At 41.2% G+C, this 23,252-nt stretch overlaps 1 protein-coding gene across 7 annotated transcripts in view; it reads right to left on the minus strand.

Annotated features, from left to right (window-relative positions):
• Positions 1-23,252, minus strand: part of LOC122900622 (protocadherin-15-like) — a 213,162-nt gene that overhangs the window by 80,967 nt on the left and 108,943 nt on the right. For 2 of the 7 annotated variants that reach the window (XM_044239390.1, XM_044239389.1), the window contains one exon: positions 18,197-18,502. The exons of the other annotated variants lie outside the window; for them this stretch is intronic. In XM_044239390.1, coding sequence (XP_044095325.1) covers positions 18,404-18,502 — 99 coding nt within the window. In that variant the 3' untranslated portion in view covers positions 18,197-18,403. Of the gene's footprint in view, positions 1-18,196; positions 18,503-23,252 lie in introns of those variants that run through there. 7 annotated transcript variants of the gene reach the window in all.

Here is a 23,252-nt window from a genome sequence, read left to right on the forward strand (position 1 = left end):
GTTGGGGTCCCTGGGCTGTGAGGATGTGCTCCACAGAAGTGGTAATTTAGTGAGTCCCCAAGATGGCACTGCTTCCCCCCCGGGTGACGGTCACATCCAGCTGGCCCTCAGAAAACATCTCATAGGAAATGGGAAGTGTGGGTGCCTGAAAATGGGCTGGAGGGAAGGGCAGAGGGGCTTTGCAGAGCCAGTGATAGAGATACACAGGACATGGCTGGGGGTCAGCAGGGACATGGGAAGAGCCTGTCTGAGTGCTGCGTCCCAGGTGGGGTTCCAGCTCTCTGCCAGTGTTACACACTGCCCACAAACCTCCCCTGAGGAGGGAAGGCTGCTTTGGTTGCCAGTGTGTTATTACAGTAACTATCATGGCCTGAGCACCAGTGGGATGATCCCTGGTACCCGGGAGCCTTGGCAGTGCCCTTTCATGCTATGAGTGTCCAGACACATGGTGTTTCCAGCAGCATCTGGAGAGATGGATACCAGCCCTCAGTGCAGGAGGCACATCTGTGTGCAAGGAGGAGCCTCTCCACTCACACACGGCCAGTCGGTTTAAAGGTCCTCTTAGGCATCACACATATCAGTCTGACAGGGTAAAGACTTCTTCTTCCAGCAATGACAGGAACCCACTCACACTGTGTTTTCATTTTAAAAATATGGAAACTGGGAGACGAAAATAACAGAACATGAACATGTATGTACCAGCACATTTTGAAATAGACTGGATACTTTAAAAAACTTAAAAATTCAGGAGAGTGATGTCAGCAAGATGACACACAAGAAAACTCCAGGTCTGTTCCCTCCACAGAAACACCAAAAACAACTAGACACTGACCAAAATAACCTTTGGGAACTATGGGAATGGCCACAGAGTCACAGCAACCAAGTGAGTGCTTGGTCAAGAAGGAGCCACATGTGGTAGGGTAGGAAATTCCGTGACCGTGCTGGGCAGAACACCTTGAGCACAGTAGTCACCATAAGCTAGTCCCCTTTGCAAACCAGAGAGAGCAAAGTGGACTAATCGGAGACCCTCTAATTTCTAACCTGTCTAGGGGATACCCGAGGGACTGGTCTTGGGACACCCAACACAGAGTTCAGACAACCAAAAGTGGCTCACAGCTCAGAAGGGGGGAAAACACTGGAAGCAGCAGGTACAACTTGTGAAAACCGTCCTAAAGGTCATTACAGACACAGACATCTGGGGCAAGTGATTATAGATCGAGAAATACAATAGAACAGCTAACATCCCTAAAATGAGCAAGGGTGTGAGCCTTAAAAAGAGGAAGACATTAAAAGCAGCCATACAAATGGGAGACCTGGGAAGAGAGCATGTGCACAGATGGAGGGATAACACAGGTATGAGAAAAGTGCATGCCAGGCTGATAAGGGTCTCCCCTGCATGGAGCCAGCATGCAAAGCCTGGGAGAGGGGGCTGTTTTTAAAAATATTCAATTTTCAATAAGAGGTCACAAGCTATACAAAGAAGAAGTAAAATATGACTCATTCAAAGGAACAAAATACATCTCCAGAAACCATCCCAAAAGAAACATTGGCTTTGGACTCACTAGAGAATGGCTTTAAAACAATTGCTTTAAATATGCTCTAAAGCCTAAAGGAAAACATGGACAAAAGAAATAAAGGAAATCAAGAAAATATATGAGCAAAATGAGAATATTTACAAAGAATTTGGAATTATTAGAAACAATCAAATGGAGGGGTACCTGGGTGGCTCAGTGGGTTAAAGCCTCTGCCTTCAGCTTGGGTCATGATTCCAGGGTCCTGAGATGGAGCCATGCATCCAGCTCTTTGCTCAGCAGGGAGCCTGCTACCCTCCTCCCCACTTCTGCCTCCCTCTCTGCCTACCTGTGATCTTGGTCTGTCAAATAAATAAGTAAAATCCTTAAAAAACAAAAAAGAAACAATCCAATGGAAATTTTGGAGATGAAAAATACAAAACTGAATTGAAAAAAAAAAATCATTTGAGGGGTTAAACAGCAGAGGCAAACAGAAAGAAAGGCTCAGCAAACTTGAATACAGGTCCCTTGAAACTCTTGAGACCGAAGAGTAAAAGGAGAAAAAAAGGACAGTGAACAAAGCCTGAGAGACTTATGATGGGAGAACATCAAGATGACCAATATAGACATAATGGGACGTGCAGGGGAGAAATGACTGAGAAAAAGGCGGAGAAGTAATGGCCATGCATTTCACAAGTCTGAGGAAAGTCGAGGATATAGCAATACAAGCTTAACAAATGCCAAGTAGGATAAACACAAACAGACCCACACCAAAGGAAGAGTGGCTCATCATATACAGAGCAGCCTCTGTAAAACTATCAGTGGGTTCCTCAGGCAAAAAGACAGGTCAGGGAGCATTCAACATTAGGCAAGGGAGGGGCTGAGGCTGAGTCAGAGGGAGGAGCTTGGGCTGAGTCGGAGGGGCTGGGGCAGGGGCTGAATCAGAGGGAGGGGCTTGGGCTGAGTCAGAGGGAGGGGCTGGGGCAGGGGCCGATCCAGAGGGAGGGGCTGGGGCTGAGTCAGAGGGAGGGGTTGGGGCTGAAATGGAAGAAGGGGCAGGGACTGGAACAATCTCAGGGTCAAGGATTGGGGCCTGGCAGAAGGGTCATGTAAGTCATGGGTCAGGGAGAGGAGTGGAACCAAGTTGCCCTGAATCTGGAGTGGCAAGGCATGAAAGAGCTCATTGAATATGACAGACGGGAACTCCAATGGGGGATCGGTCACCCTGACAGTGGCCACCAGGGACTCACTGTGCAGAAAGGGGAGACCCCAGAAGAGCTGGAGGCATTTCTGCTCTAAATTGTCCCTTGGAATCTTGGGACGTGGGGGCTTCTCAGGACCAAGCAGCTGTTTTGCTTTGCCCCTCATGCTCCAGAAGGACGGGCGGCCCATGGTGTCCTGCCCATCACCTGGGGACTTGAACATTCTCCCGAAAGAGGTCAGCTGGTATTTTGACCTTTCTTACTTGTCTTTCTCCCTCCAAGACCTCAGTTCTTTTCTCTTGGCAATGAGTATCTCCAGAAGCTTCTGGACGTCTGGGTTGATGGAAGGGGGGATCCTAGTCTCTTCCTGTCTGTGTGTGAGGTCTCCCCAGAACAAGGCTTCTGGTGGGCCATGGGACAGAGGCGCTTGCCGGGATTCCAAGTATGCTGAGGTGGACAGGTTCCAGACATTGGCAGCTGCCTGCCACCAGGACAGGGCCGAAATGGGGCAGTGTGAGCGGCCCAGGCCTGAGATGGCTGGGACAGGAAAAGCTGGCCTTTCAGCTGACCAAGGTGTGTGTGGAGCCGAGCTCTGTGGGATGGGGCATGGCAGGGGTGCCCTTGAGTCACACTGAGGGAGAGTCAAAGAAGATTCTGGCCGCTCTGGGGCCAAGGAGGCTGTCAGAGGCCCAGGGCAGGCCTCTGAAGGAGGGAGACATGGCGGGGAAGGGGAAAGAGCAAGTGGATGGTGTGGAAAGCCATCCGGGGGGAGGAAAGGCTCTACTATCCAGGAAGTAGTCAGGGAGGAGTGTGAAGCAACGGAAATTGAGGAGGTCATTGGTCCTGCTGGCAGGTTGGAGGCCAGAGTAAATAAATTAAAATTCAGAATTTTATTGATATTTAATTTTATTTAATATAATATATATTATGTTATATTTATACCCTAAGTGTTCACCACAGGTATACATATTATTCTGCCTTTCCATCCGATCAAGAACAGGAAAAGGATTCTCTCAGCACTTCTAGTTTACACTGTACTGGGTTTTCAATACAGCACAACAAAGTACATAAAAGAACAACAACAACAATAAAAGGCATCAGGTTGGTAAGATGAAGTAAAAGTGTACTTTTTTGAAAAAGATACAGTTTTCTATGTAGAAAATCCTAAGTAGTCTTTGAGAAACTATAAAAACTAGCTAGTGATTGCCAAGGTGAAACAAAATTTGCTGTATATTCCTATATTAGTGGTGAAGAATCCAAAAATAAAAATATTTCCATCCACAGCTTAAGAAATGACAAAATAACTAGGAATAAATTTAGCAAAATTGGGGCAAAATATACAAACCAAAACATACAGCATTGTTGGGATAAATCTAAAAGCATGTTAGAAAGACTGTCCATGTTCATGGATTGAACAATGCAATACTGTTAAGATGGAAATTCTCCACAAATTATATGATTTGTAAATTCAATATATCTTCTACCAAGATCCTTATTAAACTTTTTTAGTAGAATCAGGTTAATCCCAAAATTTAGGGGCGCCTGGGTGGCTCAGTGGGTTAAGCCGCTGCCTTCGGCTCAGGTCATGATCTCAGGGTCCTGGGATCGAGTCCCGTATCAGGCTCTCTGCTCAGCAGGGAGCCTGCTTCCTCCTCTCTCTCTCTCTGCCTGCCTCTCTGCCTACTTGTGATCTCTCTCTGTCAAATAAATAAATAAAAATATTAAAAAAAAAAATCCCAAAATTTATATGGAAATATAAGGGACCTAGAATAGCCACAGCAATTTTAGAAGAGAAAAATAATTTTACAAGACTTACACTGATTTCAAAATATACAATCTATCTACAGTAATCAACACAATGTAGTTTTGGCATAAAGTAAACTATACATGAAAGGAACAGAAGTCTAAAACTAACCTCTTCCATTTATGGCTAACTGACTTTCAGCAAAGATACCAAAGTAATTCAATGGGGAAAATATAATTTCTACAATAAAAGCTGCTGGGACAATTACACATTTCTGTGCAAAAGGTAAAAAAATGAAAATAGAAATTAGTTGAGACATTTATCTTATAACATTTAAAGTGGATCACCTGTACAATGTAAAACCTAAAACTATGAGTCTTGTAAAGATAATACAAGAGAACATCTTCTTGAACTTAGGTTGGTAAGAGTTTCTTAAATATGACATCAAAAGCATTATACACAGAAAGAAAAAAAGATAAATTGAACTTTATCAAGACTCAAAGGTTCTGCTCTCCCAAAACCACTATTAAAGAACATGATAAAACAGATTATGAGAAAATAACTGCTCATCATATGACTGATAACAGACTTGCATTTACAATTTACAAAGAGGGATTACAAGTCAATACTAAGAAGACACACTACAAATATAAAAAATGAGCAGAAGATTTGAATAGACCTTTTATCAAAGATGGAAAGATTGCTAACAAGCACATGAAAAGATCTCAAAATCAGTAGTCTTTGGGGAAATGCCTGTTAAAGTCACAATGAAATATGGAAATATACTTGCTATAATGGGCTTGATAAAGAAACTGACAATAGTACTCATCAGGGATGGTGTGGACAAGTAAAGTGTACAAACGTGTTAGAAAGGAGTTTGGCAGTTTCTTGAAAAGGTTAAGGACACACGTCTCATATGACTCAGCAATTCTACTCCTGGGTGTCTACAGACACACCCAATAGAAATACACAGTACCTGTCCATAGAAAGGCATACAGAGAAACCTAGCTACATTATTAATGTTCTCCAGAACTGGAAATAGTTCAAATGTCTATCAGTGAACAGATAAACATAATATGCTGTTTTTATAAAATGAATACTATTGAGTAAGTCAAAGAAACATATAGGACTGAGTCATGCTACTGCTTAGATGGCTAAACACAGTCGTGCTACTTCTGCTGCTAAATACAGTAGTCCTGAGTCATGCTGAGTGAAAGGAGCCAGGACAAAAGAAAAGGCAACATGTTGCACATTTCCAAATTTTCAAAAATTTTTACAAAAGGCCCATTTTAGGGACAAAAAGCAGAACTGGTTTCCTAGAGGAAAGGTCCTAGTTCCCTAAGGAACCGTCCTGGGTGAGAATGATGTTTGGACCTAGATTGTGGTAATTGTTACACAACTGTTACTAAAATAATCACAGAAATGTGCACGACGATGAATGTGTATTAGGACATGTAAATTTCATTCAATAATGCTGAGGAATGACAAAGGAAATTTCAGCTACATATAGGATCTTTATCCATTTTGCTTTTCTACTGCATTGACAGGATACTATTCAGGTTGACTAGAACCCCTGTCATTGTTCACTCCTTGTTTTGTGATTTGATCCATTTTTCTCTTTCCTTTCTCCCTTCCAATACACATTCCAAACTTTAGGTCTTCACTGTATCTTATAAACAAGTGTTCTATCTCTCTCTTTTAAATCTTTATGTCCTGCTCTCTTCTCAGGTAATTGACTATCAGGTCCGTGCTACACCATGACATCTTTTTAAACCTACTCCTTCAGTGCCTGCTTTTGGCTTGGGTCATGATCCCAGGGTCCTGGGATCAAGGCCAACATTGGGGTCCCTGCTCTATGGGGAGTCTGCTTCTCCCTCTTCTTCTGCCCCTTCACTTGTGTATGCTCTCTCTCTCGACAAAAATCTCAAAAAAACAAAAACAAAAACAAAGATAAAACAAAACAAAACAAAACCATTAAACCTACCCCTTTTCCCGAGGAATGGACAGAAGGGAAAGTTCTGGAAACCAAGGAAGCGCACCAGCCTTATGGAAGAAAGTGGAGTACAATCAGTAAATCCCACTTTTTTTTTTTTAAGATTTTATTTATTTTTCAGAAAGAGAGAGCACAAGTAGGCAGAGTGGCAGGCAGAAGAAGAGGGAGAAGCAGGCTACCCACTGAGCAAGGACTCCCCCTCTCCCACCACAGGGTGGGGCTTGATCCCAGGACCCTGGGATCATGACCTGAGCTGAAGGCAGATGGTTAACCAACTGAGTCACTCAGGTGCCCCAGAAAAATCCCACTTTGGAAGCATGAGTCTTTGTTAAGAAAAGTCATAAAAGGGAAATAAGGTGAAAATGTGGAATATAGAATGGGAATACGATTTCAAGGAAGGATATCTTCTGTGAGGACACCTTCTGAGGGAGAATTTCAGAATGAGAGTATAACCATGTCAACTGCACCTCTCACATGTGATACTGAATCACGGCTAAAGCTAGAGGAGGCCACTATCTTTGCCTTTTGCAAGAAGCCAAGATATACAGCCAACCTGGGATTACTTGGAAATGTAGTTCTCCCTGGTAACTTTGGGTAGGTTTGGACAGATTAGGAGTCAATACTATGTTGCCTCCTGAGAGACAAATGCCCATTGCATTAAAATTATGCCCAGAAGCTCGTGTCACTAAAAATTTATACATAGGAGATGGCATATGGTTTTGATGTTAAAGCAGATGAAACCCAGAGTAGCCTGAAAGATGTCTCTGTTGCCTACTCGGGTAATGGAAAATGTATGATATATGAGAATAACCTGGTTTTGTTAGGAAAGCTGACATAATAACATGGCATTATTAATTGAACACTGTTGTGTTAAACATTTAATCTCTTGGCCTCAGCTGTGTGATATAATAAAGGATTTTTGGATCACTTCTATAGTTGATAAAAATGAAGCTTGAGTGGATATTGATCTCTTGGATAGAAAGAATATTTGGGAAGGCAACCTAAAACTCACCAGCCAGGTAACAACCATGGGGACAGATTTGTTGGAGGAAGAGTTTATGTTTGAAAAACCTTACATACACCACTGAATGTCTCTATCAGCACTTAGAAAAAGGTGTAAGTAATAGAAGATGAAGGAAAGAAATAATCTTTAAAATATTAAAGAAGCATCAGATAACTTAATTAGGAAAAGGTATGGCTGGGAATGTATTTTGCAGAGGAAATGCCAATTCCTTACCAGGTAAAAGATATTCTGGTGTTTACCAGTGTTTTGGTAAGTCTCCTTTTATGCACTAGATACTACAGAAGTTGCTATACCAAAAATTTCAGAAAAATGTCTCCGATGTATGTATTAAGGGGATTATATATCCCAAGTGCAGATGATTTAGGAGGCATTAGAAGTTGTATTTAGAGGTCATAAGAGTTCCACTGTGTTATCGCCATAAAATTTTTATTGTTGTCTGTCCTGTATCCTCACAATAAACTTGGTCCTACAAGAGGCCTATTGGTTCTCAGGGTTGACAGTCAGTCTGAACCTAAGACCACTTCTGCTGATCAAGCAAACTGGGCAATGCGTAAATTAGTCATGTCCACATTATGCTCTCTAAAGCCTTAATGGGAGCTGGTGATGCTTTGAAGTTAAAAAATCTTCCAGGACTAATGGTTACCCCTCTTCTGTTCAGCATGTCTTAGACTAATCCAAGATGGCAGCAACCTCAGTAGAGTAAAGGGATCTTTCAGGTGTATAATTCACTAACAATACATTAATAATTAGTTTTTATGGACCAAAGTATTGTTACTGGAGATGGAGTTCTCATTTAGGCATTCCTCTGCCCGATGAAAAGCTCAAGAACAAAACAGCAACAATATTGCCCGAGAATTTGGAGAGCTAGTTCCTTTTCTGTGGTAACTTCATAATCCTCTAGAGGGCTTGAGTCTCATTACTCAGACTCTGAGATTGTAACCTGGAACTTGAATGCTTTCAAGTGCTGTGCTCTCTCATGCTCAGCTTCTACCCTCGCTGACTCCAGGAAAGAGTTCCTCCAAGTCGGCATCCAGCAAATGCCACAGCCCAGACCTGAACTCATCCTCTGAAAGACCTGGTCTTAAATACTTCTTCAAGAAATCTTACATTGTCTACAATTCCCAATCTGAATTACTCTCGTATGTGGGATTTGCCTTTAACTGATAGGTAAACTGATCTATTTATTCAGACCTTAATCCGTGCCAGACGCCATGTTCTAAAGTGCAGAAGATACAGACAGCATATTTTCTGTTTGTCAGCTTGTGTTCTAGAAGAGCAGACAGGAAAGAAAAGTATCTTTAATAAATGTACTAGTAGGGAAGGATAAGAAGAGATGACAAGGTCCAGAAATGCCTGTAATGATAGGGGCTTGGAAGAAGAAACCAAGGCGTACTTGACTTAGTAAAAGAAAGGCAAATCTCTTACCATTCGGTTCCTCCCATCTCCAACCGCATTCAGAGTGGTATCCTTAATGCCTCATGATATCCCATGCCTTTGGCTGTTACACGTCCACCTCCAGTAACCTTGCCTGTCTGAGCACTAATCATCCTGCTAGGTTCATGGAGTTCTCACCAGCAATGACACCTTCCTGGCTATTCAAGCCCTACCAGACCATCCTCCCCTCCCCACTCATGTTTAATGAACGCTCATTGTATTCTTAGTCTGTTCCATGTAATTTTAAAAAATCAAGAATGATTTGTGATATTTTCTGATTACTTCACTGTGAATAAGGGTCATTTCTTACTATATATATATATATATATATATATATATATATACATACACACACACACACACACACACATATATGTGTATATATATTACTTTTCAAGGGTTAGCACTGGTTTTTCTTCATCGTGTTTTTCAGGCCTCTAGTTTAGCATTGTGTACATTAAAATCTATACACATTAAATTATAATTTGTCTAAGAATATACTTATACAACATAGGCTTGTAATATGCACATATATTAGGGCTTTCTAGTTGGTGTTTTTACTTGTTTTATTTGCCAAACTGAATGATCAAGTTTACTAGGCTTCCAAGAAATCCCTATTGCTCTATTTGGAATAGTGGCTTTTTTCTAAGATTCCCTGTCTGTGAAACATCTCAACATGCAAGCATTTTTCTTTTACTCAAAGGACTACGCTTTGACATTTTAACATAATTTACTACAAAAGGGAGTTGAAAGGGAAACAGGTTTTTTTGTTTTGTTTTGTTTTGTTTTTTCCTGAAACAGTAGCTGAAAAAGGCAAACAGCTTTGGTGATACACAGAAAAGAAAAAATAAATAAAATACATTACACATTTTTGTTTCTTCTAGTTTCCAAATTTCAAGCCAATTATCTAGTAAACTGGCAATATCTAGAACTATAATGATTAGAAAGAATACTGTCAAAATTAAAAACCTACCACATAAATAATATTAAAAGCAATCATACACAATTAAAAGCTTTACAAAAATGCAAGAATTTAAGCATCCATTATTAAAACTGACCACCAACAGCTTTCACTGTGGCCACCCAAAACATGCTATATAAACATGAAAGCAAACAAACGTAACATCTTTTACAAATACATTTTCTTTGAAAAACTTGGTTTCTAAGTGTATCAGGAAAGGGGGATGGCAATCAAAAAATAATACAAAAGCCAAATGAGAGAACTATTTTTTAGCTATGCAAGTTCAAAATGCAGATGTCTGTGATCACGTGTTAATATCATTAATATTTTCCCCAAGTTTATCAAATGGGAAAACTTACTCTACCCAACATAACTCTTAAGGTATTAAGAGCAATTGAGATGTTAAAAAATCTTGTAGTATTTAACCAGATGATATGAGCCATATTTATCATCATGATAAAACAAAAATATTGTGTGCCTCTCTCTTCCCCATAACACTAGTGATTACCGAAGGTCAGAAATTAAATGTTAGTAGTTTCTTTATTCCTTATGATTAGCACAATCCTAGGCACTTCTTCCAACACAGTGAATGACTTTCAAATACATGTGTTAATTATTCACTTTTGCTTCTCCAAAAAATACAAGTGCTTTCTCAAGACATGTTTTCAGTCAGACTGTTTAGTGTCTCAAGAGCATTTGCTGGAGAGAGTCTTCTGGATAATCAAGCTAGAAATATGATGTCCTAGGGACACTAATCCCCCTGCAGTTTAGCTGATTAATACTTTAATCATTTTAATCTGAAATATAGGTAATTTCCCAACACTCATACCTAAATTAAAGAACACTTCTTTCACATGCACCCATTAGTTCCTTTATCCACTTGTTCATTAAATGAAAAATTATAGAAAATTTACTATGGACCAGGTGCCCGGCCTGGTGTTGTATACAAACAGCAGTGAAACAAGAGACAAAAAGGAGACACTGACAAAGTCTACACATCATGGGAGGTTGCTTGAGCTTATTACCTAATGGGAGAAATAGATCATAAAATTGTAATAAATTTGGAAATACGCTATAAAGGAAGAATCAGGCTGCTCTGGGATAACAGAGGGAGTATAATGCAGGAAAGGAGTCCAGGAAGGCTTTTTTGAGGAGGTGACATGTAAATTGAGATCTTAATGATGAAAAGCATGTGAATAGAAGTGAACGCATTAAAGAGCCAGAGAAAGATGGCTGGCAAGACGGAAACTGGAGAGTCATCAGCAGAGTGGTCATGCAGGATAGTGACTGGGCTTTATTCTGACAGCTGCGGAAAATCCCTGAAGGTGTCAGCACCACAGTTACTGCTTTGCTCTCCTATTCACAGGCGTCCTGTGGGGGCTATGTGGAGATGCCAGGGAGAGGAGATACACCCGGAGCCCAGAGGAGGGTGCTGGAAAGTCCCGGCAAGAGCTGATGGCAGCTTGTGGAGGAGGATAGTGGGGGGAAGAGGCTGGAGTAGATACATTTGGTTGGTGGCTAAGGGGAAATCAGTAGGACTTGGTAACTGATGGAGAGGAGGGAGGACGTGAGACTGTGCCAGGACTACCTCTGGTTTCCAACCTGCAACTATGGGGAAGGTGGTGCTTTCTCACATATGAGGGGAGCCCTCCACGTATACAGAATTCAGATGGTATAACAGAGTCTCAGCTTCAACGTGAGGAACCCATGCAATTTTAGGTATTTGTTTTCATTCTCACGCAAGTAGGTTTGGGTAAGAAATCATATGGTCTTCGGTAAAATTAAACTATTTCAAACATCAAAAATAAATGAAAATTGTATATGAATGTGAAAATATGCTTACAATTCTGCATGGTTTGCCCATCAAATTGTTACCTGAGATTTGCTGAAATACTGAACTCCACCAAGACTTTAACATAAACAGTCAAACTTGAGTCATGATATCACAAACCTAAACACACTCATGCACACATATACCGCAGAGAATGCTCTCATTATTTTACATAAAATAAATTGTCAGAAGGCATTAAAACACCACATGGGTTTATCCTGATTTTGTTTATAATGCTGGAAATCATTAAAAAAAGAATTTCAGTATATCCTTTTATATATTGTGTTTATGTGTCCTCCTCAGAGTATAATACACATGACACATAAGGATATACACAAATGAGGTGGTAAAGGCTATTAATAATCGTAAGTGTTTTATATAATCCATGAGAATAGTTCAATAATACTAATAACTAGGTAACATTTATATACAGTGGATTTGCAAAGTGCACATATGTTGGTAGCTTATAGAACTCAGAACACCTTTGTGAAGCTGGTACTATATTTATCACCTTTCTAAAGAGTAAAAAACCTAATTATAGAGGACTGAGCTATTTGTCCAGAGTCACATCAGGGCACAAAGGGGCAGAAGGAGACATAGCTCATCCGGGTCCAGAGTCTATCACTTATAACTTAGATTCAGTATCACCTCTGTCACTTAGAAACATTGTGATTGATCATTTTATCAGCGTGTTCACTCAAATTCTTTATCAAATGAGCCTGGGAACAAGAAACATTTTCAAAGTCATTTCCAGCTGTTCTGTTCAGGGACCTCTGACTCAGCCTGACTAAGAGAAATGTGCCAGTATTGAGTGTCTTCTGTCTGAAGAGCAGGAAAGGCATAGCCTCACTGAGGCTGTGGAGTTAGGAGAGGGCTGGGGGGGTGGTGGGCAACACTTTATCTATGGGAATTCCAAACAGAATTCATTTCTAGAATGAGAGATTTTGTATACTGACTGAGAGACCATGGTGGGAATCAATTCTATGGCTATTTGGTGAAGCCCTACCACAAGGAAGGGATTGTGCCGAGCACTGGTGGGTGGGTATCATTAAGAGTCCCTGTCCTGGAGGAATTTTCAGGTCAGCAGGGTAGACAGATGCATGTGAGCTAAACACCATGCAGGACATGGTAAATTGTGTGCCAGGTAGAAGCTGCTAGCTGGATGTGTAGAGGATGGTGCATGGAACCATTAATTCAGACTTGCTAGGAAAAATAACGGTTTTACTTAAAAGTCACATTTGAACTGTGTGTTAACAAATGAAAGGAAAAAGGCATCATTTGGATCAAACCTTGAAACTTGAGAGAGATGTCGACAGACTCAGAATGGGAAGGGATAGTCCATGCTGGAGTCAACAGAAGGAACAGAAGGAACAAAATAGAACTATCTCTAGGATCTCAAAGTTGATTACTTGGGGGATGTAGCAGGAGCTGAGACAGAAGATCGTGAGGCACTACAGAGATGTTCTTAAAGGCACGTGTGGAGATTGGGCTCTTCCTCAGGTAGGGAAGACCTGTCCTGATTTGTGCTGCAGAATAAGAACATGGGGTGGGGGGGCATCTGTGGAAACAGAGTTCCACTCAGAGTCCACCCTCATAGCCTAATTTCTGGCAGGCCATAGAAACAGGCAAATAATGACAGATCCATTCTGGAACAGCGATTTCAGCACCTGGACCGTCACCTGTGTGTGAGCAGGGGAAAGAGAGGGATGAGAAATGACTCGAAAGTGGCTGCTAAAGCCTGTGTAATATTAGATGCGTTTCTGTATTAGATGAAAGACCATGGATTAGTTAATTTATCTTGGAGTATGTCCAGTCTGAAGTTCCTAACCAAAACCTGTATTCCCCCCTACAACAGATCCTTGGAATGTCAGCTGGATGTTGAGGTAGTCACAGGGCATTGAATCTTGGTAGACATGAATATATGTTGTAGTAATGACTAAAAATGAGGGACTACTAAAGCAGCAAGAAGGAGTAAGAAGTGGGACAGAAGATAGGAACTGGAGAACAAGAAAAATAGAAAGAGGTGGAGGTAAGAATCAAAGGACTCAGCTCCCTATGAGACTCCATCTTCATGAATCAGCAATTTCAATTTTCCAAAGTATGAAATCTTATTAAGGGTAAAGATGAGTTTTCTCAAAACTGGCCATATATCAGAGTTGCTTTGTTTTGTTAGGTGACTCTCCCAATGGGGCTCGATGCTGAGTGGTCAGATGGCTGAAATAAAACCATGGCAGGATGGAGTTGAGACATCCTCATTTTCAAAGGCTGCTCAGGGCAATCTTTCTATTCAGTTAGGATCAAGAACACTGATTGATGAAAGTTGTGAGAGTTTAGGAAGAGCATCTATGGAGTGTGGACTGGGGAGGTAGCTACTGATAGAAAACCTACATCTTCAAAATATTAAAATTATATATCAAAATCTCTATCTTAAATATTGAGCAATTGGTTTTTCGAGAAAACCAGTAATGTGTGGAATGAGACCTAGGACAACAGAGTGTGATATCCTTGAGTGTCACCCTGTGGGAGTTCTTTGATGGCCTATAAGACGTTCTTTCTTTCTTTAAGAATTTATTTATTTATTTGACACAGAGAGAGAGATATCACAAGTAGGCAGAGAGGCAGGCAGAGTGAGAGGGGGAAGCAGGCTTCCTGCTGAGCAGAGACCCCCCCCCCCCAATGCAGGGCTTGATCCCAGGACCCTGAGATCATGACCTGAGCTGAAGGCAGAGGCTTAACCCACTGAGCCACCCAGGTGCCCTAAGACATTCTTTCATGCAAAAAAATCATTCTCACTCACGTCGGTTATCTCCCCCTAAACACAAGATATGCTAGTAATCTGAAGGACACAGATACTGGTTTGGGGCAGTGCTCTACCAGATGTAGCTCATGAGCCATTCTGTTCTATTTACATCACTCAGGCCTAGGAGATATAAAGTTAGAGGACCAATTTATAACAGAATTTGTAATAAGGACCTGGTTCCTCACATCCTTCTAACCAACCCATCCACTTCTTACATGTCCCTCCTAACAAGAAGGGGGTAGACTCAAAATAGTTGAGTAGGTACCGACATCGCGACAAGAAAGTCTTACAGTTGCATTGAAAATGATAGATTTAAAATTATCCAATTAAAATATACTTAAAATCTGGAGACCCCTGGGTGGTTCACGTCATGATCTCAGGGTCCTGGGATCAACTTTCACATTGGGTTCCCCACTCAGTGGGGAGTCTGCTTCTCCCTCTACCTGCCTCTCCCCTTGCTTGTACTCTCTCTCTCTCTGACAAATAAAATAAAATATACTTAAAAGCTGTTATCCAAGGTACTCTCTGATTAGTACTCACTGTCCCCTTTGCTTCTAATACTCTCACTTTTCTTTTCTTTTTTTTTTTTAAGATTTCACTTATTTATTTGACAAAGAGAGACACAGCAAGAGAAAGAACACAAACAGGGGGACAGGGAGGGGAGAAGCAGGCTTGCCGCAGAGCAGGGAGCCCAATGCAGGACTCGATGCCAGGACCCTGGGATCATGACCTGAGCTAAGGCAGAGGCTTCACTGACTGAGCCACTCAGGCGCCCCTTCACTGTTTTTGACATAAGAATACTAACCAAACATAAACAAGTTGATCTTGGGGGGCAGCAGGGCAAGGCAGGCTGGTGAGGGGCTGGGGTGGGAGTAGCCAGAATCTCTTCAGAGACTGTTATGAGGCAGGGGCAGGCCACAGTTCTTAGTCATTTTGCTTTATTTACAAATCTTTCTCTTCATAGGAAATGTATTTCCTTTCATTTCTAGGATCCTGGAGGATGTTTTAGAGACATACCACCCTGTTACCACATAGTGGGAATAACATTTAAAATACTAATTATAATGTTTCATTTCTTGGTGCTTAAATAATTTTTGAAAAAACATAGGGATAGAGGGAACATTCCTGAACGTCATCAAATCTATCTATGAAAGACCCACAGCAAATATCATCCTCAATGGGAAAAAGCTTGCAGCCTTCCCATTGAGATCAGGAACAAGACAAGGATGCCCACTTTCACCACTCTTGTTCAACATAGTATTAGAAGTCCTAGCAACAGCAATCAGACAACAGAGAGAAATAAAAGGTATCCAAATTGGTAATGAAGAAGTCAAACTCTCTCTCTTCGCAGATGACATGATTCTTTATATGGAAAACCCAAAAGACTCCACCCCCAAACTACTAGAACTCATACAGCAATTCAGCAACGTGGCAGGATACAAAGTCAATGTGCAGAAATCAGTGGCTTTCTTATACACTAACAATGAAAATACAGAAAGGGAAATTAGAGAATCGATTCCATTTACTATAGCACCAAGAACCATGAGATACCTTGGAATAAACCTAACTAAAGAGGTAAAGGATTTGTACTTGAGGAACTATAGAACACTCATGAAAGAAATTGAAGAAGACACAAAAAGATGGAAGACCATTCCATGCTCTTGGATCGGAAGAATAAACATTGTTCAAATGTCTATACTGCCTAGAGCAATCTATACTTTTAATGCCATTCCGATCAAAATTCCACCGGCATTCTTCAAAGAGCTGGAGAAAATAATCCTAAAATTTGTATGGAATCAGAAGAGACCCCAAATCGCTAAGGAAATGTTGAAAAACAAAAATAAAGGTGGCGGCATCACCTTACCTGATTTCAAGCGTTATTAAAAAGCTGTGATCACCAAGACAGCATGGTACTGGCATAAAAACAGACACATAGACCGGTGGAACAGAGTAGAGAGCCCTGGTATGGACCCTCAACTCTATGATCAATTAATCTTTGACAAAACAGGAAAAAATATACAGTGGAAAAAAGAGAGTCTCTTCAATAAATGGTGCTGGGAAAACTGGACAGCTATATGTAGAAGAATGAAACTCGACCATTCTCTTACACCGTACACAAAGATCAACTCAAAATGGATAAAAGACCTCATCGTGAGACAGGAATCCATCAGAATCTTAGAGGAGAACATAGGCAGTAATCTCTTTGATATCAGCCACAGCAACTTCTTTCAAGATACGTCTCCAAAGGCAAAGGAAACAAAAGCAAAAATAAACTTCTGGGACTTCATCAAAATCAAAAGCTTCTGCACAGCAAAGGAAACAGTCAAAAAAACAAAGAGGCAACCCACGGAATGGGAGAAGATATTTGCAAATGACAGTACAGACAAAAGGTTGATATCCAGGATCTATAATGAACTCCTCAAACTCAACCCACATGAAACAGACAAACACATCAAAAAATGGGCAGAAGATATGAACAGACACTTCTCCAATCAAGACATACAAATGGCTATCAGACACATGAAAAAATGCTCATCATCATTAGCCCTCAGGGAGATTCAAATTAAAACCACATTGAGATATCACCTTACACCAGTTAGAATGGCCAAAATTAACAAAACAGGAAACAACATGTGTTGGAGAGGATGTGGAGAAAGGGGAACCCTCTTCCACTGTTGGTGGGAATGCAAGTTGGTGCAGCCTCTTTGGAGAACAGTGTGGAGATTCCTCAAGAAATTAAAAATAGAGCTTCCCTATGACCCTGCAATTGCACTCCTGGGTATTTACCCCAAAGATACAGATGTCGTGAAAAGAAGGGCCATCTGTACCCCAATGTTTATAGCAGCAATGGCCACAGTCGCCAAACTATGGAAAGAACCAAGATGCCCTTCAACGGATGAATGGATAAGGAAGATGTGGTCCATATACACTATGGAGTATTATGCCTCCATCAGAAAGGATGAATCCCCAACTTTTGTAGCAACATGGACGGGACTGGAAAAGATTATGCTGAGTGAAATAAGTCAAGCAGAGAGAGTCAATGATCATACGGTTTCACTTATTTGTGGAGCATAACAAATAGCATGGAGGACAAGGGGCGTTAGAGAGGAGTAGGGAATTTGGGTAAATTGGAAAGGGAGGTGAACCATGAGAGACTATGGACTCTGAAAAACAGTCTGAGAGGTTTGAAGTGGCGGGGGGGGTGGGAGGTTGGGGTACCAGGTGGTGGGTATCATAGAGGGCACGGCTTGCATGGAGCACTGGGTGTGGTGAAAAAACAATGAATACTGTTTTTCTGAAAATAAATAAATTGGAAAAAAAAAGAGCAAAAAAAAAAAAAAAAAGAAAAGAAATCCATGGAGAGACTGCTATTCCATTACTATTCAGGACTAATGTCTGAAATTCTTGTGGGATAATTTCTCTAATATTTGGCTCTTGATGGACTCAGACTTCCTCACCTTAGAGATTCTGCTAGCGGAGGGGAGATGGAGTTTATTTTCTACTGAGCTGAACGGAAATGGGGCTGTGTCTGTGCCTGATTCTTGAAGCAGGAATCCATGAGGACAGGAAGCTAGAACATTCTCAACCAGAGCTTTTCTCTTGCCTGCTGTGGAAACATCTACTCAGAGGGTTTCTGTCCTGACCCTGGCTTGTTGGAGGTACCTATTCAATCTTTCCAGAGGAAGTATGCACACCTTTCTTCCCTCCTCTTTATTTCTCTCCTTTTGGATATACTGACAGCAGAAAGAATGGCCACTTGCACTTCACAGTCTCCTTAGTAGACCTAATGGACTTGTTTCATTTTCATGGGAGATGCAGCTATCTATATTTTGAGATGTGATGCCCGACGGTCTGTGACTTGTAGCTCCATCTGATGGCTCCTGGCACTTGAGATCATTCAACTCAACAGTGCTTCCATGGGAAATCCATGTGGTGCATAAATGGTCCAGTGTCTTGAAGGCAATACGGAGGGGCATGGCCTAGTTTTGTTTCAGGAACATTCTGTTGGGAATGAGACAGGGAGGATGTGAAGAGAAGAAGCTAAGTTTTGAGGGACCACCTGAGTGAGATATTGGCCCTTGACGGGGGACTAGAGAACTGCCATGGGAAGAGGGGATGGGGAGAAACTCTAGAGCTACATGGAGAGGACCTGACAAGGACTGAACAAGCACATGTGGGAGCACGTGCCTGGGTGACTGGCTGACTGCATGGTGTTGATGCAAAGAGAAAGCAAAAGTAGAAGATTTCAGGTTTTAAAAGGTATAGATTTTGCTACATTCTATTTTTTTTTTTTTTTTAGGTTTTATTTATTTGACAGAGATTGAGAGAGCACAAGCACAGGGAGTGGCAGTCAAAAGGAAAGAGAAGCAGGGTCCCCGCTGCGCAGGGAACCTAATGGGAGGCTCGATTCCAAAACCCTGGGGTCATGACCTGAGCCAAAGGCAGGTGGGAAATAATCTAAAAGCACCCTTTCCATACTGGCGATATCCTCGGTGCAGAACTTCAATGCCTTTCTTTCTCTCCCACAGCAAGTAAGTGTTACGCACTCCAAAGACTTAGCAAACTGAAAACTACAAACGTTGTAAGCCTCAAAAACAAGCCTCTCTGAGGGTTCTACTGAGTTCCTGTGAAGTATCACTGATGTTATCGTTCACACAAAGGCCAAGCACTTTCTAGGCTGTGGCATCACAAATCTGTGAGTATGCTAGCTGTCCTCTCAGGCCTCGAGACTTTATTGTCTTTGTCAAATGTCTAGAGAAAAGTAACTTGCCAGGATCACTGTCCCATCAGCACTGATATTCAAGTTCTCCAGTTTCAATTCTGTGGCTCTTGTCTGTGTCAAAATATATATATATGTGTATATATACACACATATATATACATATGTATATATTTAAATATGTGTGTGTGTGTGTGTGTATATATCCCCCCCCCAGAAGGAGTGTTTTTTGTTCAGTTTTCATAAACAGCTTTAAACTCTGCTTTCACATAGATCTGACCTTTTTATTCCAGGAGCTGAATTTATTTGAGAACTTTATTGCATCTTTATTCTAGACAGCCAGACAAGATGAAGTCATATGAAATGCTCACACTTTCCAAAGTAGGTATTTAAATACAGTGAAGATGTAGGTACACAAAATCAGTTGCTCTAGAAGTTTGCGCCAGGGAGAATACCTTACGACAAATATTTCTTGAGCATTTCTATGCATTTGACATACACTTGGGCCACAGCGTAAAGAAATATATGACCACCTGCCCTACTGTAAAGGCCGAGAGAAAATATACAGGATAATTCAATGTAGGATGGTTAGAGCCATCATGGGGACAAGCGGGATGTGGGGAGAAGCTTCTAGGCTGTGGTAAGGCCTTTCCTGACCGAGTGTCTTAGCCTCTGACGCATCAGTGAGACATTGATGCGATCGCTGATGTGAGAGTGCGACCCACACTGCCCCGGAGGAAAAGAAGGGACATTCACGAGGTGGGGCAGCATCCACAGATGCATGGGGGGCAGAGAGAAGATGGCAGACTGAGAGGATGGTGACTGTGTCAGGCTGGCTGGACAGAGAGTGTTCAGAGTGGCTGATGAAGGCTCAGGTTAACATGCCCTCGGTGTGGAAAGACAAAAGATCGTAGCTCAGCCTGCAAAACAGCTACCGTAGGCTGGCAATAACAACCTAAAAATCAGAGAGACCAGGTGCCTGGGTGGCTCAGTCAGTTAAGCATCTGCCTTCGGCTCAGGTCATGAGGATGGAGTCCCACATCAGGTTCCCAGCTCAGCAGGGAGCCTGCTTCTCCCTCTCCTTCTGCCTGCCACTCCCTCTACCTATGCTCTCTCTGTGTGTCAAATAAATATATAAAATGTTAAAAACAGAAAATCAGAGAGACCGTGGTGTGATCATGTCCGTGAGCCTCACTTTAGCTATGAATCCATGAGATTTCCATAAAAAAAACACAATTATGTCTGAGCAACTGTGAGACAGTGAATTATTAATAATTTATCCACTTGATATTTGTATTAGGTGTCAAGAGTATAAATATATCAATTAATAATTTTTTTAAAAAATTACTGCACTTAAAATCATAAAAGTGAATTTTCTGGGCTTTGTAATAGATAATTTATGCATGAACTGATTGATTATTACCCAGATAATAAAATATGCTTTCATATATCTCCTAGTTGCTTTTGCTTTGTAACTATGGTGATCACATAACTTTTCATCCAAACTGGGCCAGTTTTCGGAGAGAAAGAGGTATTATGAATAATTATACAAAGAAAACAGGCATGAATGTGAACCTTCCTGGGCAAACCAAACGTATGATTCTTTTTTTTTTTTTTTTTTTTTAAAGATTTATTTATTTATTTATTTGACAGAGAGAGAGAGAGAGAGAGAGAGAGAGAGAGAGATCACAAGTAGACAGAAAGGCAGACAGAGAGAGAGAGGAAGGGAAGCAGGCTCCCTGCTGAGCAGAGAACCTGATGTGGGACTCGATCCCAGGACCCTGAGATCATGACCTGAGCCGAAGGCAGGGGCTTAACCCACTGAGCCACCCAGGCACCCCAAACGTACGATTCTTATTCAATATGTGTATTTCAGTTAAAAATGTTTAAGAGATTACAATCTTTTAACATTTGTGATAGTGTTTGAAATGGAACATCCTTTCCTCTTTTCATTGGACTCCTTTCAGTCCTTTAATATTTGAAAGTTGGTGGGCTACTCCCTTTTGTTTCCCTAATTTCACCTTTACATTTTTGTCAGTATCCTGAATAAATCCCTGGCTGATATGGATGGAATAAAGATGAAAAATTTCTTAACCATGATGCTTCCCAGCTGTTAAATGTGCATATAGCTTTCGAAAGCAGAATTTTCAAAGTCTAGGAGGAAATACTTCATTTTGTTTTTCCTTAGCTCCCAAAACAGAAATGGGGATCAAATTCATTACAAACTTCTATGTTCAGGTGCCTGAGTGGCTCAGTGGGTTAAGCCGCTGCCTTCAGCTCAGGTCATGATCTCAGGGTCCTGGGATCGAGTCCTGCCTTGGGCTCTCTGCTCAGCAGGAGCCTGCTTCCCTCTCTCTCTCTGCCTGCCTCTCAATCTACTTGTGATCTCTCTCTGTCAAATAAATAAATAAAATCTTAATAAAAAAAAAATTCTATGTCCAATGAAAAATGAAACATTGCTGAAATAAGAAAAGGGGAAGAAGTTGAAAGACTCACTCCAGAGACCCACCAGACTGTTACACTTCAGGGGATCCCTGTACAAAGCCACAATATTCAGCTCTTATTCAAGCAGGTGGCACGTTATTATTCATATAGATTGAATCTATATAGATTCAATTCATATAGATTTGCTTATTATCCCCTTGACTACACACAAAACACAGTAATTTGAATCTAATAATGTCTGTAAAAACTTCCATTAATAATATAAAGTGTTACTAAAACATAAACGAATTATATATGGCCTGTTCTAATTGATTTTTGTTTCTATAATTGATGGGCTGCTTTTCATTGTACCCGGGTACACCAGGACAGCTAAGTTTGATAGTAAAGGAAAATAATTGATTTCAGGACTGAAATGAGGCAGTTTGGTAACCGTGCCTTGTCAGCTTTCTTAGCTCCTACAGAGAGCAGCACCACAGGCCTACATGGAGACGGAGGGTAGACAATGGATACATATTTTCTAGTTTTATATAGTTCCCTGATAATTGAAATAGTCAGTGCAAGAAAATAAATATCATGCATGGCCATTTTATACAAATGGTAAAAGGAGTCTGTCTTTGTTGAATGACTCCCAAACCCCTACTGAATAAAATGGAAGGAAAAAGCAATTTTACAGGAGGCTCTGCTGGTCTGCCCCTATCCCTCGTTTCCCTGTTAACTCTTTGTAGCCTGCTAAAACACGTCTCTAGTTTTTACTTTGGCTTTTCCTGATGTTCAAACACACTTCCCATTTCTATTCATTGGCCAAAAACCTTCTGATGCAGCAACAGGTAGCTCAGGGTCATCTGCGGAACATCCTCCTGGAATCCCCAGATTAATTTATATGCCCCGATTCTGTACTTTTCCAGCACTTTTTAGATGCCTTCCTGTTACGTGTTGATGGGACCTATTTGATTTACCAGCATGTACAACTCTTTACCCTTAGAGATCACAGGTTCTTCAAGAACGAGGGACAACCCATAACCTTTGATCTGGTAACGTATAACATGATCAGTGCCCACAAAATATGTCCTAGTTTGAACTAAAATCAAATGTGTGTCTGTGTGTTTCTGTTTGCAGTTGTACCAACAGAGAATTAAACCCACCACTTTGACGCAACTGCATCTTGGTGAAGGGATAAGAGTATGGCCCTCGCTTAGATCAACCTAAGTGTGAATCTCAGAGCTGCTGCTTCTCAGGGAGGCAATTTGGAGCCAGCTCCTTATGTTGGCTGAGATTTTTGTTCCACGTTTGCATCAGTGAGCTTACCACCAAGATTATGGTTCTAATTCAATGAAAAATGTGCTTAAGTAACTATGGACATGCTCCGTAAGCTTCCTTATCTTATTTTCTCTACCTTTAACAGTTTAAAATTATAAAAGAATACCCTCAATGTGCACTTCTATAGCTATTGTTCTGTGTGTTTATGAGAAGGACTTATATTGCACACCAGACTTACTCCAAGTCCTTGCTTGGTCAGTTCTATTAAAGTACTTCTCCCACCCTCATTGCTACTCCATAAATTGCCATTATTCCTTCCCTGTCCAGCTC

This window comes from Neovison vison, chromosome 2 (assembly GCF_020171115.1).
Source record: "Neovison vison isolate M4711 chromosome 2, ASM_NN_V1, whole genome shotgun sequence".
Classification (NCBI taxonomy): domain Eukaryota; kingdom Metazoa; phylum Chordata; class Mammalia; order Carnivora; family Mustelidae; genus Neogale; species Neogale vison.